General features: G+C 46.8%; 1 protein-coding gene across 3 annotated transcripts; it reads right to left on the reverse strand.

Annotated features, from left to right (window-relative positions):
- Positions 1-26: 26 nt before the first annotated feature.
- LOC135821862 (anoctamin-8-like) lies at positions 27-13,705 on the reverse strand. 3 transcript variants are annotated; one of them, XM_065334864.1, is made up of 14 exons: positions 13,419-13,702; positions 11,683-11,835; positions 9,668-9,968; positions 9,190-9,312; positions 8,495-8,817; positions 7,702-7,908; positions 7,394-7,466; positions 6,073-6,128; positions 5,693-5,767; positions 4,516-4,767; positions 3,847-4,038; positions 3,308-3,439; positions 2,925-3,035; positions 27-1,145 (listed from the first exon to the last, which is right to left on the reverse strand). In XM_065334864.1, the coding sequence occupies exons 1-14, from the start codon at positions 13,533-13,535 to the stop codon at positions 1,074-1,076; spliced, it is 2,187 nt and encodes a 728-aa protein (XP_065190936.1). In that variant the 5' UTR covers positions 13,536-13,702; the 3' UTR covers positions 27-1,073. The 3 variants fall into 3 exon arrangements, 2 of the variants coding, with proteins under 2 accessions (XP_065190936.1, XP_065190944.1); XM_065334872.1 differs by having other exon boundaries at positions 13,415-13,538; XR_010554396.1 differs by lacking the exon at positions 27-1,145 and having other exon boundaries at positions 3,308-3,435; positions 13,419-13,705.
- Between the last annotated feature and the right edge of the window lie 4,275 nt (positions 13,706-17,980).

The following is a 17,980-nucleotide window of genomic DNA, read 5'->3' on the forward strand; positions in this document are numbered from 1 at the left end:
CTTTGGCTGTACAATGTCACCGTTGCTTCACAGGATAGCACCATACACGGTTTGTCTGCGGTTTGTCTGCTACAAACATTGTGGGTGAGAGTGAAGTATATGCAGGTAGATTCGTTGTCAAATTTTTAATACACAAATTGAGCGCGATGCTGATGATAAATTGATATTGCTGTAAGAATTAATCCGCTGTGATGAGAGGCGAGTGCTGATAAGAGCAAAATTAATGTGTGTAGTCTAGATATGTGATCATGCAACTGGATGAAGCTACATACTAGGAGCTACACGTATGCTGCTGATAATCTCTAAAGCAGTTCATCGAATCTGAACTGAAACCCATGGTAGCAACAAAGCACAGTAAACTTGCTACCATATACAGGTGTGGGCCATGCTACGCTATGGCTGCATCTAGTTACCATGAACAAAATTTGATAACAATGCAAGCTACATCTACTGCGGCTGTAACGATGTATAGTAGTAGTAGCTGGAAGAGACCATGCACTCAGCGATGCGTACTTCAGCATCCCACCAAACATAGCCTGGCACTCCACTGAAGAGACTGACTTGAACGTAAGGCACATGGCACAGGTGGAGGCCCTGCTTGTGCAAATCCAGCAAACATACCACTGACACAACTACTCCTACCTCCAAAGACAAACTACGACAGTGATGCAGCATGAGACAATGTAACCATGTAGTCACTGTTTCCATGGCTACTTGCCATGGATTAGCAAGACTAGTTTAGTAATAGTAGTAGCCACTGCTATCACCAGCATCCCCCTACAGAGTGTCCGATGGGGAAAGAACTGGCTGGAGATGTATGCACAAATCTCTACATGGAGTGTGGCTTGGCACGTTCATAGCTGCCAGATGCAGCTCTACAGTCCAGTCAGGATGTGTATGCTGAGTCCCATTGTCCTATCCTTCACGAACTAGTTAGTTTACTCCGACATGATGATCAGCGTGTGTTTACCATGGTTAACACTGGCATGATGATCTGCAGGCCCGGGTGTGTGATGGAATGACCAGTCACTAATTGTCTTCGTCGACACTGGTAGAAGCAGAAGAGGAAATGATCAGTTATGTTGTTCGTTAGTTGCTGCACCGGTACCACCAGATACCCTTTCCTGCGACTGTCGCCACTCCCGCTACAAACAAACAATAAGAAGAGAGAGAGGGAGAAAACACAGAATGAAGGAAACACAATGTTTAGCTGCCAATATACTAAAAGCTAATTTTTACACAGTACTCAAGTAACACTGATACACACACACAAGTAGTGTATGTGTGTGTGTGCGCTATGAAAATCTGTGGGTGCACATCCAGTGCATTTGCAGATTTGCGTGCTTCTCTTGCGACGGCGTATACATGGTACACGGTACATGGTGTGTGTGTGTGTGTGTGTGTGTGTGTGTGTGTGTGTGTGTGTGTATGGGGAGGGGGTAAGCACTAGCAGTGAGCAGACCAGTGTTCCATCTTAACCTTGTGTCAACCAGTATCTTTATTACAGTCAGAGCAAAAATTGTGGTAGCGACTTGGGCGATACCTGAGGGGCTGTCAGTAATACCAATGTGAGAGCGTGGACAAAGTTTCAATACTGTCAGTGGCCTGTGCCGTAATTAAAGGAGACTGGCGAACTTTGCTGATGATCGTATGGATGTGTGCATTGACTACACTGGACTTACACAAGACTTACACAGGACTTACACGGGACTTACACGGGACTTACACGGGACTTACACGGGACTTACACGGGACTTACACGGGACTTACACGGGACTTACACGGGACTTACACGGGACTTACACGGGACTTACACGGGACTTACACGGGACTTACACGGGACTTACACGGGACTTACACGGGACTTACACGGGACTTACACGGGACTTACACGGGACTTACACGGGACTTACACGGGACTTACACGGGACTTACACGGGACTTACACGGGACTTACACGGGACTTACACGGGACTTACACGGGACTTACACGGGACTTACACGGGACTTACACGGGACTTACACGGGACTTACACAGGACTTACACAGGACTTACACAGGACTTACACGGGACTTACACTGGCCTGTATGTAGTACTACAGTGCTGGCCAAAGAAGTCCACCATCATGAATAAAAATAGCGTTGCCAGGCGCTACGCAGCCCTAGCACTACACACACTGCCACTGGTTTGTGCACTCTAACGCGGCGCTACTTTATTCATGAGGTTGAATTTCTTTGGCCAGCACTGTAGTATTTCAAGTGTGCACAATGTTACCGCCAACAGTACCACCTGGTGGCATAAGTCCTACAGACAGTACCACCTGGTGGCATAGGTCATACAGACAGTACCACCTGTTGGCATAAGTCCTACAGACAGTACCACCTGGTGGCATAGGTCATACAGACAGTACCACCTGTTGGCATAAGTCCTACAGACAGTACCACCTGTTGGCATAAGTCCTACAGACAGTACCACCTGTTGGCATAAGTCCTACAGACAGTACCACCTGTTGGCATAAGTCCTACAGACAGTACCAGCTGTTGGCATAAGTCCTACAGACAGTACCACCTGTTGGCATAAGTCCTACAGACAGTACCAGCTGTTGGCATAAGTCCTACAGACAGTACCACCTGTTGGCATAAGTCCTACAGACAGTACCACCTGCTGGCATAAGTCCTACAGACAGTACCACCTGTTGGCATAAGTCCTACAGACAGTACCACCTGTTGGCATAAGTCCTACAGACAGTACCACCTGTTGGCATAAGTCCTACAGACAGTACCACCTGTTGGCATAAGTCCTACAGACAGTACCACCTGTTGGCATAAGTCCTACAGACAGTACCACCTGTTGGCATAAGTCCTATAGACAGTACCACCTGTTGGCATAAGTCCTACAGCATGCAGTACTATTATCCACTAACCAACAGAGCTTCTTGCTGTACATGATGGGTACGTGCCAGCTCCATAGTCACCCAGAGTGGCACGTCGGGAATGACTATCATGATTGCTACCTTGATAGCTAGGAAAATATGCTGCATTGGAGTGGAGAAGAAGAATGGAGGAAAGAAATAGTGTCAGCATGTTCCCGAACAACATTCAACTTAAACGGAAAAAAGGAAAATGGTGGGGCACAATTTATGCGTTAGAGTCCACCAACTAAACCAGATTTCAAACTGTATACATAGTCAACGTTACTACAACCATACATCCACGTGGAACATCGCTGTTCTGCCCCTGAAGCCAATTCTGCAGTTCACTGGCCAGAAGCTAACTTTCCAGCAGCAGGCTTATGAGTTTCACTTACCTCCACTACCACAAGTATGACCATGATCTGTATGAGGGTGAATCCAGGCAACCACTGATCAAATCCTCCAAACACCAGCAGCATGGCACAGTTCACAGCCACTGCTACGTAGCCCAATATTTCAAAAGCTAGCTGCAGCGAAAAAAAACATCAAGCTATAAGATAACACGGCACGTAAAGGTTGAACATTCACAAAGCATGGCTCTAGCATTTGTAAAATTCACAAAGCATGGCTCTAGCATTTGTAAAATTCACAAAGCATGGCTCTAGCATTTGTAAAATTCACAAAGCATGGCTCTAGCATTTGTAAAATTCACAAGGTAGTTACACTCATGATACTTTTTAAAACATTTCAACTTGAAAACATTCTGTGACGGCACTTGTTACTTATCATGTGACACTGATCAGTGATTATTCATGCACACTAACAGAAAGTTGCTCATCATGCACCGATTATTCTGCGATGACCATCTAACCCGGCACTGCAACATCAAGCTTCATAAAAGCATGTAGTGAGCCGCGGCGGCTCGGTGCAGTACCTGCCAGATGCCTATATCTCTAGCATCCTGTGCAAATGGTCGCTGCAGGCTGAAGCACAGCTTGAAAGAGTCAGTGCGCATCTCGAGAAGATTGTTGGCGAACGCAAGCAGTCCTGCAAGCGGGAAGGCACCCGAAAACAGGACCACATATCCAAACTGGATCCACATCTCCATGTAGTCATCCACTGTATCCTATACACGCACAAACACCGGCAAAGCCAAGCACGACATCAGATGATCAGATGGAATCTGTGACTTCTGTTATTACCTACTACTAGTAACCAGACCAATGCAACAAAAAAGAAATATGAAAACTCTAGTTAAAGGGGCAAGACATCTCAGGGCCTTGCAAGCTGTCAGCAGCATGGGTATGCAATGAGCCGGCAGAGATATCCCATCCACATGATCCATGACCATGACTCAGTGCTGAGGTCAAGTCACAAGCTTAGGTGCTTACTTCAAAGTAGGTATCTGTTCTCCTGTCAGACCTGAGTCAGTCCAATGCCAAGGAGATCTACTGAAGTAGCTGAATGCACCACCCGTCCCAAGACAATACAATACATGTATGAAGCGGCGGTCAGGTGTTATGGTTACCCAGTCAGTGTACACTATAATGTTATGGTTACCCAGCCAGTGTACAATCATCATCATCATGTAGTACCAGCTTACACTATAGTATCCCATCACACTTTCCAGTTCAGGTGTAGATAGTGTGGTCCTAGTCTCTTCGCTGTCACCGCTGCCACTGCCCTCTTCCAGGTCTTCCTCTTCGTCAATGGACACATCTCTCTGTTGCTGCTGCTGCTGCTGCTTAGACTTCTCCACTAGGTAGACTTTCTTTGCATACTGCTTGGCGTACGGAAGAGCCATCTCCTTGGCAATGCTTGTCAGTTGGCGAGTGACCAGGAATGCTGCAAGTTGCTACAATCCAGTGAACATGCATATACATAGCAGAGACACGCACATAGTCACATCCACAGATGCACATAGTCACATACACAGATGGTGGACTATCATCAGTGATCGACAAGTCTGAGATGACGGAAACATAACTGGACACGACGAACTCAAGACGAAGACTGCTTTCACACAACAGTAACCCCCGCATGCACCAACACATGGCGTACACATGGCGTACACATGGCGTACACATGGCGTACACATGGCGTACACATGGCGTACACATGGCGTACACATGACGTACACATGGCGTACACATGGCGTACACATGACGTACACATGGCGTACACAACATACAATACGACAACAACAACACTATGAACAGTTGTACGCTTTCATGATCCTCAGGCAACCTAGAACATGAAACCTTTATAACTGTAACCTACTACTTGTGATAAGTGTATATACAGCGGATAAGTCATTCACCGGCCTGCCTGTCATTCACCGGCCTGCCTGTCATTCACCGGCCTGCCTGTCATTCACCGGCCTGCCTGTCATTCACCCGCCTGCCTGTCATTCACCGGCCTGCCTGTCATTCACCGGCCTACATGTACATGATACTGCTAAACAGAGTGGTGATGCATACCATGCTAATTATAAGCTAAACCTGGTACAACGACACAGGCAACTGTGCCAGATCAGTGATATGTAGTCATGGAGGTCAGGCTACCAGCTACTGCTGCTGCCAATGCTATGTTCGTCCTTTACAGAATTCTGCAAACCATCCACAAAACACATGACCGATGCACTTGGAGTAGGTATGAAAAAAGTAAATCATCGTGAACGTTCCCAAAGGGAACTCACGACGGCCGCTAACACCTGGCAAACCCTAGCGGCACATGCAGCGCCTAACGGTGGAGTAGGTATGACAAGCTTAAAAACTTACAGTCTTCAGTTCGTCCAAGTCCTGACGCCAGAATGCAATGTAGAATAGAGTCATGAAGCTGTTGATGAACTGAAACTGAATGATCAGTGAAAACGCATGTGCCCATCGCGCAGTATGCAGCAAGTCAATCCACACAATACATAGCAAGACTGTGATTTGCAGAGTGACCTATCACAATACATAATACTGGTACATACATAGCGAGTGTGACATATTACTAGTGAACAGAGGGTAGCAGGGTATTTAAAGAGGCGGTTTCAAAAACAGACAAGCTGCAGAGGAGACCCGCAAAGGAGACCCTGCAAGGCCATGGCCTGATGATGGACAAATCCACTCTGTACTCGGAAATCAGTACGAGCACACAGGTCAGGACGACTCACCACTATCAGCTTAGTGACGAGCGAATTGTCAAATTCCAGCTTTAGCCGATGATTCTCTTCAGGCAGAGAGCAGAGAGATCAGTAAAACGCTATGATTGGTGCCACTGTGTGTGTGTGTGTGTGTGTGTGTCCCATATGGTGCAGTGGTATGTGCAGCGATTTCCAATCGACAGGTTGCGGGTTCGATTCCCGACGATTATGGTCACACACATCTTTCTTCTCTTTCTCCGACCCCTCCTGACTTTTCTTTCATCCTCCTGGGTGGTTACCAACAGCCAGTACATGCCGGAGTATGTGGTGTGATGTGTGTGCATGAGAAAAAGAAAAAAATGAAAAAGACCAAAAAGTAGGGATTCACTGGCCAGAAAAAGCCACTTCATAGCTGTGTGGTGTAGACCAGGCTGAAATAGTGGCGGTCAATTCTTCAGCCTTGCAAGCTGTTAAATGGTGCAATCCCAGCACAAGCTGCTATGGCTTCTGCTGTGGCATCGCTATCATCGCCTCCGGCGATGGGCGTCAAATGGTCAAATGGTGTGTGTGTGTGTGCGTGCGTGCGTGCGTGCGTGTGTGTGCGTGTGTGCACTTTGTTGCACTCAGTGAGTGCAGCATATTGATCTGAAAGAGCTTACACAGATGTTGGTGTTTGACATGACTAATGTTACAATGTGGTTCTCCACCAACATCACAACATCACAAACAATCCATAGAAGCACATGCTCTTGAGACAAAAAAATCAGGATGACGTACACAAACAAACGTGCATCATAAATTTAATGTAATACCAAGGCTTGTAAAGTACAAAAATTAATAACAACCTGCATCTAATCTACATGCATAACTGCACTGCTGGTAGTACACAGCATTTACACAATCTTAGTTTCCCGAAGCTTCCTGTAGGTACCATCCATTACTATAAGGGATCCATAATGTACGCAATTGAGTGGTTTTGAAGTGAGAATTTGATCACAATAGGCGATATATTGCTATAGCCAATTACTCTTATAACCAGTTTAGTTTGAGTGGAAAAGATACTTTTGCTTTTGAATTTTGAAGCTGATAACACTATAACCGGTATATCATTATTATTATAACCGCCAACCCTATAGCCAATCTCTACCAGTACTGGTATACACACCTAACTAATAGACCCCGGTGGCAGTAGGTAAATCAAGGAAATGCTTCACCTACCAGAACCATTGGTAACTAATTATGCATGAGAATCGCACAGGCCTTTCACCCTACATGTACACACTCAGCCACTACAAAGACCAACGTAACCGTATGATGGAATTCTACAATCGTTTTTTCCAAATTAACTTACCATACATTGTGAGCCATGAAGCAAGCTTTCTGTAGATGGTGCTCAGCCCCACGATAACAACAGATAGCATTATCTACGGGGACAAGGAAACATACCAACACCCCATGCCACACATGTACGTACATGTATAACAATAGCCTCAGTCAGATAATTGCCAATGCAGAGTCTGAGGTCACGGAAATGTGAGTCCTGAACATAAACCATGGGCATGTTAATATTGCGACAGACCTTGGATAATTCATCTCCAAGCACACAAGCACGCTTAGGCACACATAGTCCCATACACAAGCGCACGTGACCAGTATTACCTGTGGGATAGCTGCCACAAACGAATCTCGTGAATAATTGGTCTCAATGTAGTCGCGAATCCTGTACGTAACCAGCATAGCCCCAATGGACACGCTGAGAGCAACAAGGAGAATTGGTATTGTGACACACTGTCTCTTGGCTCGCTCCACAAAGCTGAGTGGCTGTAGTTGCATTGTGCCAGTGACTGGGCAAGGTCCCAGAGTACTCTGCAGGTCATAGTCGTGTAATGCAATGCCACACAGTCAGCATGAAGACACACAGTATAAGTAACAAAAGCCTATTGATACAGCAGTAAGTCTACATCCCAGTAATACAGCATAACATGACAGTGCTCTTCACAGGACTGGGGATGATAACGGGCAAACCAGGAACTCACAGCATTTTGCAGTTGCCAAAAATGAGTGACAGAGAACTACTAAGTCTTCGTGAAATTATAATTATTAGAATCGGTACTTTTCAATGAATGCTTTCGGACATCTGCCGGATACAATATCATGTCATAGTACACTGCCTTCAAGATCACCGTCTTTGTGGTCCACTTCACAACAATAACACACACAGAAGTCTCTGCTGTGAGCACGGTGGCTCGGCAATGGCGAAGTACTATTGCCACTATTGCTGCAGCTGATAGAAAAAAAGACACATGCAATATAAAATCATATTCTGTGTAGTAGCTCTGCCGCACACATCACAAATAAAAACTCCCCATTAGAATGATAATGATGCAGTATTGGCAACTAACTGTCTACGGAAACCACCTTCTGTGACGGAAATACATAAAACAAACTGTACCTTGAAGTATGGGTTTATTGTGTCAGTGCATGTTAATTTCGACTCCAGCACGCCCCAGCTGTAGGCAATCTCGCTGGAGCGGCGCTTCCACATCTCCAGGAAGACCGAACTCCAGATGACGTTGAACAGTGATAGGGTGATTGCCACGGCACACTGGTATTTCATCTCCTGTGCTTTGTCATCCGTACTGTACAGTGTCATGTAGAGCAGACTGCCAAACACTGCTGGGGCGATCAAGGACAGGGTGTAGAACTGTAACCAGGAGAAGTAGAACGCTATCTTCTGACCGAAATAGTCACGCACTGAACCTCCACCGCAAGCCGCTATACATGGCACAGAAAAGGAGAGTTATAAAAACACCTGTGGTGTGAGCCGAATGTTGACAAACTTTTTTGAATCTGTCAAGAAAACTAACCTGTCGTACCAAGAAATAAAACCCAGGGCACCCCATGAAAGCTGAAGTACACAGATTACTCCAATGCCGAAACACACGGTCATACACGTGCATGGAACTGAGCACTTATTATGTAACACTCAATTGCACAAATGTGAGGAGCAACACATACGGTCACATTGTAAATGTATGATTGTATTACTGTATAGTCAGAAACATCGTTGTGAGTTGAGATAATGTGCTACTCCAGTAGATGCACCTAATCCACCTATACTGTATGCGGCGGCATGTTAGCACTCACAGATGGGCTGTGAGAAGGTCATGATCCTGCGCTTAGCCCAGCGATTTCGGAGCGACTCCAGCTCTGCTTTAGAATGCAGAGGGAAGGCTTGGCTGACAAGACCCTTCACCTTGCATTGTGGCACTGTTCAAGCAGAAAACAAGCAAATCCAAAGGTGATCGGCATTCAACACCACGGTAAGGCATACTGAAGTACGTTTTAAATCTCCGGACAGCTAGCTGCTTTATCTTTCTCAGGTCTCATCAGCAGAGCTCAGATTACTTTAGTGAAAGGTATTTGAGTGAAGTTCTAGTGTGTGGCTCTTCGGATCATGTGCTTCATGCTTATGCCCAACTAAAAAAAGCAATTGCATTGAACACACAAGCATACACACACACACACACACACACACACACACACACACACACACACACACACACACACACACACACAGATTATATTTGAGGCTGCAGCGGCATTGCAGACGTTTAAAACTTACAGACGGCCGTTCCAGGGTTAAAGGAATATGTGTCGCACGTCTCGCGTTCCGCTAGCCGAACATTGCTGAGAAAGTATGCAATCATCGCCTGCACTTCACTCGTTGAGAAGAAACTCCTGACCGAGTCAGAGTCTACAAAACATTCCCTGTCCTGTACGGTGAATCGTCGCAACCCTCCACCGAACTCCACCTTGACCTTCTTTTCCAGCATCTTCTCCTCTGCGCCGATCCACATTCCTTCATCTGAGATTCCCACAAGTAGAGCATCCCGTTGCCGGTACGTGAAGCGCAGGGATTCGACCTGCATGTGCATGTGTGCAGGTGTGCATGTGCAAGTAATGCACAGCCAACATACAGTAGGGGTGAACAGAGTCCTTCGATGTACATGTATATAGAATAAGGAAGCTGTGCATTAAGTCACGCAGTCTGTAGTGTCAATGTTGCCGGGGTCTGACATCGCCACACAAGCATAATATGACCGTATGTCACGATGGAGTGATGCACAGAGACAGTACGGACTACCGCCCGCCAGCAAGCGCATGCACTTCGAGCTCAGCAGCAGCCACATTACTCGATGATGTCGACAAGCTACTCTGACACCATAGATTCTCATATTTGAGCCTCTAGATCCGAAAAGGGGGCTTATGTCGTTTGGCGCAGTATTGAGAAAAATGCACTTGAAAGTTGAGTTTTCTGTATAAAGCGATGTATAAAAAATTACTTATTAAAACACCCATAACTCTGTGAAAGATAAAGGTTTTGGACTTACTGTAGAAGTACAAATTTTCGTTCACGAAATCTTTCGTTATTTCACTCCACCAGCCGGCTTATTACGTACAAAATTTCGTTTTTGGTCGAAGTCTGTCACCCCAAACGTTCAGAAAAAAACTTTAGTTTGGTACAAACTTTAGTTATTTCGCGCTCCCTAAAGAATATAGCGAAAGTTAATTCCAAACGAAAATGTGTACTTATACATGTACAGTAGGTTTGTTTACAGAGTGATCAGCTGGGATACAGCAATGTCATGGTATAGATAACTTAAAATGCTCAAAAATTACATAAGCCCCCTTCTAGGATCTACAACTCAGTAAAAAATGCATAAGCTTGTGCTTCCCTAGGTCAATGTACTGAGGGTGAATTGCTCAACGTCGAAGTCCAAACAGACCAAAGCTGCCCGACTTACATGGGATGACAGCGTGAAACCCTTAATGGGGTTCCTCACAAGTACTTCCTACAAAAGCACTGTGCATACAAAGAGGCAATGATGTACAGCCTCGTGACATACGGCAAACCTGACCTGCGCTGCTCTAGCACTATGACCAGTAAGCACAGCAGTGAACACAAATCTCCTGTATTCACTGTGACCATGGTGACTGCGGCGGCAGCGGCCATGCAGCGGCGATTGCAGCCCCATTGTCACATGACCGCACAGCCATGCATCTTTGTCACATGACCACACAGCCATGCAATGATGCAGCACATTGTCACATGATCACACAGCCATGCAGTATACATGGTACAGTCGTCCCTCTCTAATCCGGCACTTGTTTATCCGGAACCCTTGTCAACCGGCGCACTTTCTGACGAAACGGATTTTTTTCGTTCAATTCCTATATCTTAATCCGGCACTTGAATTCCGCCTCCGGCAGTGACTTTTTGAAACGAATCGCTCAAACTGCACGTAGTTTGATGTCATAATCCGGCAGTCGTAAATCGACTGTGCGTGTGTGTGCAAGAGTACGTAAACATGTGAACATGTTCTCTGTTTTACTTTATCACTGTGTATATTCCTGGAGAAAAGTTGAGAATATAAAGCCGTGCACCAAATACTGGGGTCGACACGGAAAACCCTGCGTTTTGACGTATGATACATGCATGCAATCGGGTAGGGCCGGGTCAGAGGGCAGGATTTCTTAATCCAGCACCCTCGTTAATCCAGCAGAAAATGCCGTAGCAAAAGGTGCCGGATTAGAGAGGGACGACTGTATAGGGTTAGTGCTGCTCACTGGTCTTACAATCAATTCAGGTGCATCCTTTGCAATCTTGGCCTGAATCCACTTTTGCATCTCCGGGCTGGCCTTCCGCTTGAATGCAATCACCACAGAAAGGGACGAATCAAGCGAGGCATTGTCCATGAGGCCCTGATAGGTCTTGAAGTCAGCACGCACCTGGGTATCCACCAAACAATCAGAATGCGACACATGGACAGTTTTCAGGCAATCACATTAGTGGACATGATAAATATCAGCATATCAAAGCCTGGACTTGTCCCACATAGACTTCAGCTTGTACACTCTACTAGGTAGTCCTGCCTTGAAACACAGCACATGTACTGGTACACCACACACTACTAGTATGAGCGACGTAGTGCTTGTTTCCCGTAAAACAGGGGTAGCAAAGCGCTATCATCACTAGCCAAAGCGAAGCCAAGTGAGACGGGGGGGGGGGGGGGGGGGGGGAACATGATCATGCTGTTGTTTGCCATTATCTACCGTAGTAAGCACAGGAACCAAAACCAATATGTGAGCCAGGTGTGCTAATTGAAACACGAATGGCGGTTGCCAGGAAAGAAAAGAAGCCTCGCCTCGTTCACAGTACGGCCCAGATAATAACCAGTGAGAAGACATTCGATTCCTATTGCAGAAACTCCGTGCCTTGGGTTCATTTATAGTCAGAATGTGGCAAGGGTTGTGAGTGGTATGGCGTGTTACTGACTATAAAAATAGGGACCATACATACAATGTAGGACCAAGAGCTTCGCCATCGGACAGCAGTTTGCTATGCTGCTTTACCTACGGTGACCGTGTACTAGTATTACCATGCATCTGTTGTAAAATACTTGAACACATCTAAGTACACGTCCAACCGTGCACACACTGAGCACACACTGAGCACACACTGAGCACACACTGAGCACACACTGAGCACACACTGAGCACACACTGAGCACACACTGAGCACACACTGAGTTCTTCATAATAATATACATGTACATGTCAGGAGCACCGGAACTGCAGTTTTCAATTGGTCCGGTCGTACCATAGACTTTCATACGTTGTGTATAATTTGGCGGGACGCATGCCCTCCTCAGCTTTGGTAGCTACAAAAGTTGGTCCGTGTTAGCCTGACCAACCGGACCGGTCCTGGCCCTGCCTGCATGTGCTATAGTGTAGGAAAGTATCCATGGAACTAATTACTTGCAAGCTACAGGCCCATGTAATGACATATGTGCTGAATGGGATTCATGGAAGCTACAGGACCATGTGCTGAAAGGGGATGATACACACGATCGATGGCCTCATGTTTGTAGTGTATATGACTTGTATACTACATTGTAGAAAGGAAAAGGACATAATGGTCTTTCTACTTTTATTATTGGCTCAATACCCGAGTTTCATACTACATTGTAGTAATAATTGATTTCGTTGCACATGACTGTAGATGTTTACGATCGACTTGAGCTTGAGTCCACTGCACATAATTATGTACATGGTACTCATCACTCATTCATTCATCTGCAGGGGCACCAACAACGCAACAGGCGCGTTGCGCGCTAAATACTATACTGAAAACTGATAATCCGAGTTCACCAGAGTTTACCGGAACCCATAGACCATATCGAGACCTAAGAACTAAGCCTTGAGTAGAATAATTGTTGCTGATCTGATCGCTTCAGATTGATCTTGTCCATTACATGCATAGCCAAAAGTTATTTTCTACAATTTGATCTAGGCCCTCCCAAGACACCTGCCTTGGAAACCGTGCGTCCCACAGCAGTTGGTCGAATCGACGACCAGAGATTGTCCAATGCCCGCTGTTGCAACTCCGATTGCGTGTGCTTCAGGCGCCTGCGCCAGGATGAGTCCATAGTCGATCGAACGTAAGTAAAATCGTTCAGCAACTGTATTGTGATGATTATTTTCAGTTCACAGGCATTTCTCCTTCTTGCACACACAGCAGTACAGTACGTGTGCCACCGACTACAAAAATACCGTAGTCACACTGCTGAACGATTTGAGGGTGTTGGTTTCGCGATTTCCTCACTTGAAAACAAGGTGCTACTGCCCTGGCTAATGCTGTACGTACCTGTCGTCAAACCAGTGCCAGTGGCAGAGTATCGACAGTTGCCCGGTAGATCTACATCATACATGATTCATTGATTGATGTACTACGCAACAGCATGATTGTACTACATAGTCATTGTACAGCTAGCTAGTGCTGGCAACTGGAATCACGGACCCCCCCCCCCCGGCCCCTGGCCTGAGCGGTGGGTTCACATAGTCATTCCAGCGGTCTCTGTTTCGTAGTTTTATCATCCCGTGTTGGGTCTTTGCGATGTGAGCGCAACGCTCAGGGGGTCGATCGGATTTCAGTTGCCAGCACTGTAGCAGTAGTACTAGTACTACGAGTAGTAGTAGCTGTACAAAAAATGTACTGTACGTATCGCGACCAATGGCTATGGCCTACCGCTAGAGACTACACCTTGCTCAACCTCGTTACCTCACACATCCGTTTCCCACAAAAAGATCCGGATAGGCGAGGGAACCAGATAACCGAACACCTATTATTAAGTATTATGTTGGATGCATCGCGCATGCTGTAAATCTGTAACCAGCTATTTTCTTCCTGATGGCGAGGGATCCGGATAAAATAGGACCGGATAAGCAATTTCTGACTGTATTACTGTAGATCTAGAACTACACGTGACGTGGATCCACTTGGCTGGCCTGTAGGCTGTAGCTGCACTCGCTGCGCTAGGGTCCGGCGGATTCTGCCGGCAGAAAAATTTGCAGAATTCGGTACTTTTTCTGGTACCGTATTTTCCGGAGTATAGTGCACACTTTAGATGTGCTATTTTAGGCCCTAAATCGCAGGTGCGCACTATGCTCCGAATATGAAATGCATGTACTTCAATGAAGATTGAAGTTCGCACCCCCAATGAAGATTGGGGGTGCGCGTTATACAAAGGTGCGCACTATACTCCGGAAAATACGGTAAGTTTCATGCATGTTTGGTACATGTACATGTACATTGTATGTGGATAAAGAAATGGAGCAGAATTCGAGGAATTGCTCGCCATAAGGTTTGTGTGGTTCTGCCAATTTCACTGCTTTTCGAGCAGAATCTGCCACCTTTTCGAGCAGAATCTGCCGGTCCCTACTACTTCTGAAGTAACTAATAGCTAGCTAAAAAACCACTCTCGGAAGTCTGAAAAATCTACTAAACTTTACCCAGAAGCTCTACCTGTCGAGAGATCTCCTACTCAAAGCAATGGCCAATGTCATGCGTTCGAGAAAGAGTTAAAGGGGAAGTATAGCCTAAAATCAAATTTTCAACAGACCATTTGACTCAGCACCCCAAAGACTACAACAGTTGTAGTCTTCGGGGTGCTAAGTCAAATGGTCTTGGTCCGAGGAAGCTGAGACGCTCCCGTCCTCCTTTTTCCCCAATCGAACTCGCGCACTTCCACCGAAATTGGGTGACTGCGCCCTACTAGATGGGGATTTGAATGCAAAAAGTCCCTAAAAGCGCCATTCCCTTCTTACATGTATATGACGGATGACCGCGATTGGTCCATATTTTGTAGTCTTTTGGACGCTGAGTCGACTGACTTTGGTCCGAAAAGGCTGCGATGCAACGTTCGGCCCTTATTCCCAATCGAACACGGGTGAGTAAGCAGTCACGTGCTCATGCATACACCAGTCGCCTGGTCACCGTGCCTGCAAGCTACAACTTTCACACCAAGGTTCAACTCAAAGGTTCAAAGGTTCAACTCGAGTGACAGGAACGCTGTAAAAGTTATAGCCTGCAGGCACGGTGCGGTGACCAAGTGACTGGTGTATACATGAGCACGGGACCGCTTACTCACCCGTGTTCGATTGGGAATACTGAAGGGCCGAACGCTGCATAGCAGCCTTTTCGGACCAAAGCCAGTGTTGAGTCGAATAGTCTTGGTCCGAGGAAGCTGAGACGCTCCCTTCCTCCTTTATTCCCAATCGAACTCGCCACTTCCACCAAAACTGGGCGACTGTGCCCTACTAGATGGGGATTTATACAAAAGGTCACTAGAAGCGCCATTTCGTTCATATGAAAGCACGGATGAACGCAATTGGCCGATATGTTGTAGTCTTCTGGACGCTGAGTCGACTGGTTTTGGTCCGAGAAGGCTACGATGCAACGTTCGGCCCTTATTCCTAATCGAACACAGTTGAGTAAGCGGTCACATGCTCGTGTGTACACCAGTCACTTGGTCACCGTGCCCACAGGCTACAACAGCCTGTTTGGGCACGTTCCTGTCACTCGAGTTGAACTGTTGAACTTTTGAGTTGAACCTTGGTATGAAAGTTGTAGTTGTAGTAGTTTTTCTGGTATCTTTCATGCATGTTTGGTATGTGGATAAAGAAATGGAGCAGAATTCAAGGAAATGCCTGTCATAAGGTTTGTACAGTGAGTTCTGTCAATTTCACTGCTTTGCAAACAGAATCTGCCAATTTTCTGAGCATTATCCGCCAAGGGCTGCCCCAAACAGCTGCTGACTGTCAAGTGTTGACACACTGGATCACACCGTCGTAATCAGGGAGTTGTAAAATACCGTATTTTACGACTCCCTGGTTGTAATCTCATACATGTACATGTAGATCTGATTACAGGCAGAAAAGCAATCATCCGGCGTGGGCTAGGTGGGCGGTGGGCTGCAACCAAACAGTGTTGAAGCTAGGCAACTGTGTAGGCAACCTAGCACTAAAACAGGGCCAACGCAGAATACCCTGTCCATAACCCCCCCCCCCGTACAGTAGATACACAGTGTAGCTGGGGTGATCTACTCTGCCCACTGCCCAGTCAAGATAACACAGCGGGAACAAGACGGTCAGAACTGTCAGAACTAATCCGTGCCATATTAAGGTACCTCAAACCTCTTAAAATTGACCGAAGAATGTCCGTTTGTTTGCTTCCAACTCGAAGTTTGGGTTGTACATGGTCAAAAATGGTATTCACACTGGGGATACTTAGGGTGCGTTCTTATATTCTCTAGCTTCTCTAGCTTTTCGCATGCGCTGATCCCAAACCGCGGGAATCTCCAAGTTTCAACCACCTCTGAAGCTTGGAGAGCTTGGAGAGCTTTGGAGAGCCTCCTAAAATTCGGAGAGGATATAAGAACAGCTCTCGAACTTTTCGGAGAGTCTCCAACCTTAGGGTGCGTTCTTAAGTCCTCTCGGAAAAGTTGGAGTGACTCTCGGAAAAGTTCGAGAGCTGTTCTTATATCCTCTCCGACTTTTGAGCCCGCAGCAGGATACACTGCCACAGGAGGAGGCGGACAACACCAAGGCAGCCAAAGCTAAAGCCAGGGCAGAGGCCAGAAAGACGGAGCAGCGTCATGCCAAGGAGGTGTACGATGGCGTGGATGGAGACCTGCAGAGGTCCATGGATCTTGCGGCTGAAAAGGGTGCGTCGAACTGGCTCACCTGTCGACCACTCAAGCATCATGGGTTCTCGCTACACAAGGGCGTGTTTCGAGATGCTGTCTGCCTCGGCTACGGGTGGACTCCGCCCCACCTCCCCCAGAGCTGTGCCTGTGGAACTGCCTTCACTGTCCCGCACGCCTTGTCTTGCCCAGTAGGTGGCTATCCGTCTCTGCGGCACAACGAGCTGCGGGACTTGACCGCTACCATGCTCACATCAGCAGCTCATGATATCAGCATTGAGCCACGCCTCCAGCCGTTATCTGGTGAGAATTTTCATCACCGGACGGGTATCCGTGAGGATGGTGCCAGGCTGGATGTTGCTGCCAGCGGGGTATGGGGTGGCCGGTTTGAGCGAGCTTTCTTTGATATTCTGGTGTTCAACCCTCATGCTCGCTCGAACTCGGTCCACTCCATCCCCGCCGCATACGCAACTTGAGCGTGAGAAGCGTCACCATTATGCTGAGGAGCGTGTTCGCGAGGTGGAGCATGCCACCTTCGTTCCCCTCGTATTCAGTGCCACCGGAGGCCAAGGCAAGGCGGCAACTGCCCTTTACAAGCGGCCTTACTCCATCACAATGGCATGGATCACATGCAGGTTGGGGTTCGCCCTTCTTTGCTCGGCCATTCATGATGGCCCTCCGAGGGCACCGGTCCCGGACTGAGTTGCAGTAGCTCAACCATCATCGACCGAACTGGTGGCTGCTGAGTGCAATTTGCATTTCTGAACTGTGGCATGTGCGTAGCACTCAAACAAACAAGTACGCACTTTTTATTTTTTATTTTTTTTATATACTATGTGCACATCCCTACAAAGTAATAGGGGTAATAAAAGAGACAAAGACAACAAAGG

Source organism: Sycon ciliatum, chromosome 1, assembly GCF_964019385.1.
Source record: "Sycon ciliatum chromosome 1, ocSycCili1.1, whole genome shotgun sequence".
NCBI lineage: Eukaryota > Metazoa > Porifera > Calcarea > Leucosolenida > Sycettidae > Sycon > Sycon ciliatum.